Source organism: Myotis brandtii, unplaced genomic scaffold (genome assembly GCF_000412655.1).
Source record: "Myotis brandtii unplaced genomic scaffold, ASM41265v1 scaffold122, whole genome shotgun sequence".
In the NCBI taxonomy this organism is placed as follows: Eukaryota; Metazoa; Chordata; class Mammalia; order Chiroptera; family Vespertilionidae; genus Myotis; species Myotis brandtii.
The window spans coordinates 2211807-2220406 of record NW_005354255.1 but is presented as its reverse complement, the minus strand read 5'-3'; the positions used below and the strand labels follow the sequence as shown (position 1 = coordinate 2220406).

General features: G+C 53.2%; 1 protein-coding gene across 1 annotated transcript; it reads right to left on the bottom strand.

Annotated features, from left to right (window-relative positions):
* Nucleotides 1-1480: 1480 nt before the first annotated feature.
* On the bottom strand, nucleotides 1481-8369 carry MOB3A (MOB kinase activator 3A). The gene is made up of 3 exons (XM_005858836.2): nucleotides 7826-8369; nucleotides 2270-2472; nucleotides 1481-1909 (listed from the first exon to the last, which is right to left on the bottom strand). Exons 1-3 carry the CDS (start codon nucleotides 8244-8246, stop codon nucleotides 1880-1882), a joined length of 654 nt encoding a protein of 217 aa, XP_005858898.1. The 5' UTR covers nucleotides 8247-8369; the 3' UTR covers nucleotides 1481-1879.
* Between the last annotated feature and the right edge of the window lie 231 nt (nucleotides 8370-8600).

The window sequence follows — 8600 nt, the reverse complement described above, 5'->3', positions numbered from 1 at the left end:
CCCGGTACCCCATAAAGTTCTAACCCCCCCCACATTCTGTGCGTTTGTTTATCTATTGGGGGCACTCTGGTGGACCACAAGCCATTGTGACATTTATTTTGCCACTTTGGGAGAGCACCCCAGTGACAACGACAGGGATGTTTCCTGACACCAAGCCCCCTGCCAGGAAAACAGAAATGACAGCCAGCAGCAGCGGGTATAAAAACAACACAATTTATTCTGATGTTCGTGTGGGAAGACCCACAGGCACAGAGAGTGGGGAGGGGCCCTTCCTGCCCCACAGGCCCCGCTGCCTTCCCCAACCTGGCCTGGCCGAGGGGAAAGGCTGGTGGAGACCTGGGAGGGGACACAGTGGTTCTGGTGTTTGGTTGTGGTTTTGTATTTAAAAGGAGCTACATTCGACTGGATGGTTTTCCTTCAAGGCCCGTGTCCCCAGGGATCCGAGAGCTCGACCCGGTGGTATCCAGGACTAGGCTGAGGTTGTGTTAATTGCACTTGTATGGTGTTGGGAGATGGGGCCCCTCTTCTGTGGACGCCCCAGACACCTAGAGGTCCTCAGAGGTGGGTGTGGTTGGGTGGGAAGGGCTGCCATGGGAAAGGCCACTGTTGTGCCCTGAGGGCAGGACTGAGATGCAGGGAGCCTGGAACTGGGGCAGCGCGTGACTTCCTGAGGTCACTTCCATGCCTGGCCATATGCCCCAGTGTTCTTTGGGGAGACAATGCTGGGACGCTGGTCGCCTGGCCACGAAGGGCCACACCAAGGGCTTCATATAAAGTGGGCAGGCACCCGAAGAAAGGCCAAGTTCAGACCCCAAATCCAGGACAGGTTCTGGGGAAGGGTCACTGGGTTATTCAGAATGGAGGGATATTTGTCTAGAGGGGAGGGGAGCTCACTGTTTATAGATAAAAAGCTGCTTTCCCTTAACATCTATATCAAGGTGGTTGTCAGTGCGACTGTATAAAAACCTCAATCTTTGCCCTGGCTGGAGTTGCTCAATGGTTAGAGTGTTGACCCACGGACCCAAGAGTTGCAGGTTTGATTCCCAGTCAAGAGCACATACCTGAGGTGCAGGTTTGATCCCCAGCCCCGTTAGGGGTGTGTGCGGGAGGCAACCAATCGATGTGTCTCTCTCACGCTGATGTTTCTCTCTGTCTCTCCCCCTCCCTCCCTCCCTTTCACTCTCTCTAAAAAAATCAATGGGAAAAATATCCTCGGGTATTAACAAAAATATAAAAATAAACAGAAACTCGATCTTTTATGATATGTGAAAGGGCCCCAGGAAACCCTGACGGATGAGCCAAATGTTCTGGAGGACCTGGAGGAACAGGGGACTGAGGAGGAGCGGAGGAGGGGAGAGAGCCAGGGCCGCGTCGTACCGCTCATGGCACGGACATGGGGCTCAGCAGGCATGCGAGGGAACTGAGGCTTGAAGCCCAGCAGAGGCGGTTCCTGTTTTGCTGACTGAGCCTGCGCAGTCTGTCCTCTCCTGGCCGAGCATGCTAGGGGCATCACGGGACAGGCCTGCGAAGGGCAAGCAGAGTTCCAGCCTCCAGGCAGATCCAAGTGCTTTAGAGATAAAGTGGATTTTCCCAGTTGCTCACAGCATACAGAATCACAGAGTTCAAGTTCAAGCTCCCCCCGTGGGGCTCTGGGAGGCTGGGCCCGTGGTGCATGGACCCACAGCTGCTGTCATCTCAGAATCAGAGAGAGGACTCGACCCCGGTGTCCAGTGCAGCATTGGGGGCACAGAGGTCACCACCTGACAACTGTGGGGGTCAGCGAGCTGCCAGGGCGGAACACAGTCCATGTTCCGGGAAGGTGGCCCTCAAGTCGAGTGTCCCCTGGCACTGCGTCGGTGACAGCGGGGCCCAGGGGCTCTCAGTGGCACATCCGTGCGGTCATTTCTTTCTGTTAAGAACAAGCAGGACATCAGGGATTGACACAGAGGTGACGGGTATCACACACACACAGAGAAGCAGGGGGTGCAGCCTCAGGAGACTCGTGGGCCTCACTTAAGGTCAAACCTCACAGGAAAGGGAACAGACAGCAGCGCGCCTAGGGCTGGGGTGGGAGCTCTGTGAAGGGCTTGAGGGGCCACCTGTCAGCCCTGGAGGCCAGATGGTGTCTGGCTGCTCACCTCTGCCCTGTTGCCGAGAGCAGCAGGAGTAGTAAGTGAACGGCTGAGTGTGCCAATAAAATGATTCATAAAACCCGGTTTACTGGCCCCAGGGTCCCCTCCCTGGTCCCCTCAGCCCCGGGCCCACTCACCAGTGGCTCCAGCTCCTTGGTGTCTATGAGGCCGAACTCCTTGACGAAGTAGTAGAAGTGCTTGTAGCAGGTGTTGACGTGCGCCTCGGAGCCCATCTGCGCGATGCGGTCGAAGTGGTGGATGTAGACGTGCACGAACACGCGGAACAGCCTGGACAGTATCTTCTTCACCACCTGCAAGAAGTTCTTGGGGAACGGCGTGCCTGTGAACAGAGAGGGCCAGGGCACTCAGGAAGCAGCCTCGGGCCCAGCTTGGCCCTGACACCACACTGCCCCTGGACTGCGGTGCGAACAGCCTGTGAACTAGAGGCTCGGGAGGCTGGGCTCCTGCCCAAGCTCACACAGCGCACGTCCCGTTTCCTCTGAAGTCAGTGTTGCCTGGGTGGGAGGTGTCTGTCCGCAGGAAGGAGCCCCTTTCTCCAGGATCCTCGGCTTCCTGATCCCCACCCTGGTCTTCCCACCTCCAGCTCCAGGGAGCCCACCGAATGCCACGAGAAACCCACGGTTCTGCTGCGTAACTACGCCCGGGGACCGGAGGACAGGCCTAGGTACAGCCCATCCTCCGGGTTCCGACATCAGCTGCTCTGGCCCCGCTGGTCCGGCCCTCACTGGGATGTGCTGGGTGCCACACATCCCTTTTGCCTTTGCCTAGCTCCTTTCCCAGAACCCGTAACCAACATTTTATTCCCCGCCCACGTGTGCAAATTGTGGATCTGCTATGTGTACTTTGGGATCTGGCCATGTGTAGGTGTGTATTTCTAGTAACATTTATTTTTCTTAATAGAATGGGACAACCCCTAAAAACATATTTTTTTTGACCTCTATTTTCCACTTGATATCTTTCTCTCCATCTTAAGTAGTTTTTAAAAAATCCTCACCCGAGGATGTTTTTATTGGTTTTTAGAGAGAGAGGAAGGAAGAGAGAGAGAGAAAGAGAGAGAGGGAAACATCACTATGAGAGAGAAACACTGGCTGCTGCCTCCAGCACACACCCTGACCAGAGGTCGAACCCACAACCTTTTGGTGCACAGGACGACATGCTAACCAAGCCACCGGCCAAGGTTTAACTATGTTTTTATAATATAATTTCATGTACTTGTCAGAGCTTAATTGAATCCATACACCATGTTGCAATTTCTTCTCCTGTTATTGTATTTAATTTCTTTACTTTAAAAAACTGGTAAAGTGCACCCACCTTGAGCTTCCCTATCCGAGTCACTCTAGGCGACAGTTTGGTGCCTCAGGCACATTCATGCTGCTGTGCGTGGGGCCACCATGGGCTCCTCCTGCTCCTGCCTGTTTACCCCACCAAGACTTCAGGTCCCCTTCGTCCCACAGGCAAGATAGAAGCCACATGTTCACAAGGTCCAACCAGTGCTACCAGGGAGGTGGCCTGGGACCAGGACTGACAGACTGGCCCATCCTTTTTGTTTTTTAAATTGATTTGAGAAAGAGAGAGAAACACATAGATTTGTTATTCCATTTATCTATGCATTCATTGGTTGCTTCTTGTATGTGCCCCAACCGGAGATTGAATCCGCAACCTTGGTATAGCGGGACGATGCTCTAACCCACTAAGCTAGGGCCAGATCAGCCCATCCTCGAAGAGAGGGGCTCAGGGGCCAGGTGAGGACACAGATGTGGCTAACCGTGGGAAAGCTGTGGTGCACCAGACACACACTCTCAGGAGATGGGAGGTAATAAGCTGGGCAGCACTGTGGTTATTGGGCCTATGGATGGCTGAGTAATGGCCCAATGAAGTCCAGGTGAGTGCAGGCTATCCATGTGCCAGAAGGCTCAAGATACAGTGTCCGCAGCAAAACTGGGACCTGACGCTGACATGAGGAGCCAACCAGCTGCTCACCACAGCGGAAGGTCTGAGATGTGTCCAGTTAAAAGGCAATTGGGAAAGAACAGGGTCTCTGTACATGGAAGGACCAGCCTGGCTCTGTTCACTCCTCTGACTCTGGGGCCAGATGACCTCCTCCACATGAGACTGATGGCTCTTGTATTCCCTCGGAGAGGGGGTATCAGGAGTCAGCAAGGGTGATGCTGGGAAGGGGAGTGATTAGGAGCAGCTCATCCTAGGAGAAGGGCTTAGAAATGTAATCTCCAGGCCTGGCCAGAGTGGCTCGGTCGGTTGAGCATCATCCTGTGCACCTAAAGGTTGCTGCTTTGATTTCCAGACAGGACACAGGCCTGGGTTTCAGGTTTTTGATCCCCAGTTGGAGCAGTATGAAAGGCAATTGATCAATGTCTCTCTCTCTCCTCCCTTCCTCTCTCTAAACATGTCCTCAGGGAAGAATAAAAAAGAAAGAAAAAAAGAAAGGTAATCTCCAGGACTGCATAGCCTAAGCATGCAATGGTATTCTCGTGCAGGGGTTGAAATTTGGCCCACTGCCTGCTTTTGTAATAAAGTCTTATTAGAACACAGGCCCACCTGTTTGTTTACACAGTATCTATGACAGCTTTTGGGTTACATGGCAGGTCTGAGTAGTTGAGACAGAGACCTTCTGGGTCATAAAGCTGGAAAGATATACTGTGTGGTCCTTTTTTTTTGTTCCATAGAATTTTATGGTTTTATTAACACAAACTAGAGGCCCGGTGCACAAAATTTGTGCACTTGGGGGTGGTTCCTTAGCCTGGCCTGCACCCTCTAGCAGTCCAGGAGCCCTCGGGGGATGTCCGACTGCCGGCTTAGGCCCACTGGCAGGCCTAAACTGGCTGTCGGACATCCTTAGCGCTGCTGCGGAGGCAGGAGAGGCTCCCACCACCACCACTGCGCTTACCAGCCGTGAGCCAGGCTTCTGGCTGAGTGGCGCTCCTGTGGGAGCGGCGCACTGACCACCAGTGGGCAGCTCCTACATTGAGCATCTGCCCCCTGGCTATCAGTACGCTTCATAGTGACCTGTTGTTCCACTGTACAGTTGATTTGCATATTAGCCTTTTATTATATAGGATACATTCTGTCTATTCATTTTCTTCACTGGCACTGGGATTGGTGACTGATGGCCAGCTGGGCTGCTCTTTCCACAATGGCTTGTGGTTCTTTGAGGAGACACTGTGAGCATCTCAGCACAGTAAGATTTGTTGCACATCAGCAGCACTTCAAGCTCCTTGACACTGTGGACCAGAAACTTCCAAAAGCCACTGGGCAGCATATGCTGTGTTTTCTTGCTGCTCCCATAACCAATGTTGGGCATCAAGATCTGGCCTTGCATCTTCTGTGCACTCCATAGTCAATGCCTCTGGGTTTCCACCAGTTATACTTAATTTTGATATATCGGTCTAACTGGTGCTGGATGAACTTCTTGGTCCTCATTTAAAAAACATGTCTATTTTTATTGATTTCAGAGAGGAAGGGAGAGGGAGAGAGAGGTAGAAACATCAATAATGAGAAAGAATCACTGATCAGCTGCTTCCTGCACACCCCCTCCTGGGGATTAAGCTCGCAACCTGGGCATGTGCCCTGACCGGGAATTGAACTGTGACCTCCTGGTTCATAGCTCAATGCTCAATCACTGAGCCACACTGGCCGGGCCTTGGTCCTCTTTTTGACAATCCTGGATTCCACGAGGGGTCTAAGGGAAGCCATGATGCCAAGCAGGAGATGGCTGCTACCTCTGCAAGCAGTGCCAATGAAGAGCTACTGTGTGGTCCTTCACAGGAGAAGTATGCCACCCTAATCTAACATTAAAGAGCATAAGCTGGTGGCTTGGGGATAAGTGGGTGCACAGGTGTCAATGGCACAGGTGTGGGACATGGGGATGAAATTTGGACCCCGTCCTTTCTTGGCTCAGCCATAAGTCTAACCCCAGGGAGCACCCGGCAGACTGGTTCTCAGAAGTACCACAGACAAGAAGCAGAGACGCTGCTGTCCGTGCAAAGCATTTTATTCCATTGGCTTGGCTGGGGGTCAGAACAGGCTGAGGGCCTGGGGTTTGCAAACAGGGCAGGAAGATGTGGCCTGGGACAGAGAGGCTCCCAAGGAAAGCAGCGGTGCACCCAGACCCCGCGATGTGGCAGAGGCTGGGCCCAGAGAGCCTGGAGTCTGGTGGTGTGGCCTCAGACCCTTGCCTGGGCAGCCATGTGGCATCTGCCAAGTTCATTTTTTAAAAAATATATTTTTATTGATTTCAGAGGGAAGGGAGAGGGAGAGAGAGATAAAAAAAATCAATGATGAGAGAGAATCATTGATCAGCTGCCTCCTGCACGCCTCCTACTGGGGATCGAGCCTGCAATCTGGGCATGCGCCCTTGACTGGAACCGAACCTGAGATCCTTCCGTCTGCAGGCCGACACTCTATCCACTGAGCCAAACAGGGTAGGGCTGCCAAGCTCATTTTCTCTCCATTGGTCATCAGTTTCCTCTCTGGTAAAATTGCTAGAATTACCATTCCATTGGCAAGGAACTGACTAGAGGACTCAGGGTCTAAGTTCTAGGATGAGGGCCCCTTGAGGAGCTGTCAGGACTTTAGGGGGACCCAGGAGGCTGTGAGTCAGAACAGCGAGCATGTGCAGACATGGACTCCAGGGCGGGTGGGGGCACCTGTGAATCCCTGTTTTGGGAAAGCGTCTATTCTGAGTCAGTCTTTTCTCAGATGGGCCTCTGAAAGCCCTCTGCCTGTACAGAGGGTGAGGGAGGTCCAGAGGGGTGAGAAACTTGACCAGGTGCAGACCCCGTCAGCGACCAAGAGCTGGTTCCCCACAAACTGTCTTCCATGGTGCTGTGTTGATGCCAATGGTGACAGTGAGAGGGGCCTATGTGTGGGTCTCCTAGGACTGCTGTAACAAATTATCACCAACTTAGTGCTTAAAATCACTCCTATGTGCTCCCTCATAGTCCTGGAGGCCAGAAGCCTCACGTCAGTTTCATGGGGCTGATGTCAGGTGTGGGCAGGGTTGCTTCCTTCTGGAAGGTCCAGGGAGGATCTATTTCCTGCCTTTGCTGGAAGCTGCTGACATTCCTGGGCTTATGATCACGTCTTCCTTCTCCTGTTGTCACATCACCCTCTCTCTGTGTGTCAAATGTCCCTCTGCCTTCCTTTCACAGGGACCCTTCTGATGAAATTAGGGCTCATCTGGATAATCCAGAACAACCTCCCCATCTCAAGAACCTTAACATGAAGCAAACCATGGCCGATCCACACACTGGAATATTACTCAGTCATGAAAAGGAGTGAAGCACTGACACTCGCTACGATGTGGGTGAACAATGAACACATGATGCTCAGTGAGAGAAGCCAGACACAAAGGGCCACACAGTGTGATTCCATTTATGTGAAATGCCCAGAACAAGCACATCCACAGGGACAGGAAGTGGATTGGTGGTTACTGGGCGGGGAGAGAGGGATGGGGTGACTGCTCATGGGGATAGGGGATACTGAAATGTTCTGGAATCAGAAGGCATGGTTGCACAACCCTGTGAATATACTAAACGGCACTGAACTTACACTTTAAATGGGTGGATTTCATGGTTTGTGAATTCTATCTCAGTAAACTGTTATTAAAAACACCCCCCCCTTCCCCGGCCCTCACCCCAGGCTACCCAACTCACCAACGTTGGTGGGAAAGATGTCCTCGTTGTTGATCTGCACCTCGATCCAGTCCATGAGCAGGTCCATGTATCGTGGGGCCGACAGTGCTGTGGGCTTGCGGAACTTGTGCTCGTCCTGCCAGCGGTACTCGTACTTGGGGCCTCCCGACATGATGGGGCAGGACTGCTCGGTGCAGCCATCGCTAATGGTGCCGTAGATGAGGTTGACACGATTGAAGAAGTCCACCACGTGCACTGCCACCCAGTCGTTGAGCTCCTCACCGGTGGGCAGCTGCACGGCCAGCTTCAGGTCCAGCCCCGCGTTCAGTGAGGCCTGTGCCTTCTTGTGCAGCTCGAACCGCTGGGTGCCGGGCTCAAACTTGCGCTTGGGGCGGAAGGTCTTGTCCTTGTTGAAGACCTGCTTCAGGAAGGGGTTGGACATCGTGGTCCTCACTGCACACTCCTGGTGTCGGCCACCAACCCAGAGGCGACTGGAAATTCCCTGGCACCCAGGTCTTCCCTGAGATCTGAAATGCAGACAGAAAGAATGAGCACCTGTTCCTGGAAACCCTGTTCCAGAAGAAGAGTGGGTCACACTGGGTTTTTCCCAGGACTTGTGGTTTTGAGTTTTACCAAAAGGGTGCCAGCTCCTCAGTAAAGAGAAGTGCCCCAAGGTGTGTCCCGACAGCCTCAGAGCAGGAGATGCCGCGTCAGGACCTCTGAGAACCCAGGCAGGCAGCATCCTACTCCCGCCCAGCACCCGGCGGCTTCTATAAAGTGGGAGAGGGTGTGCTAA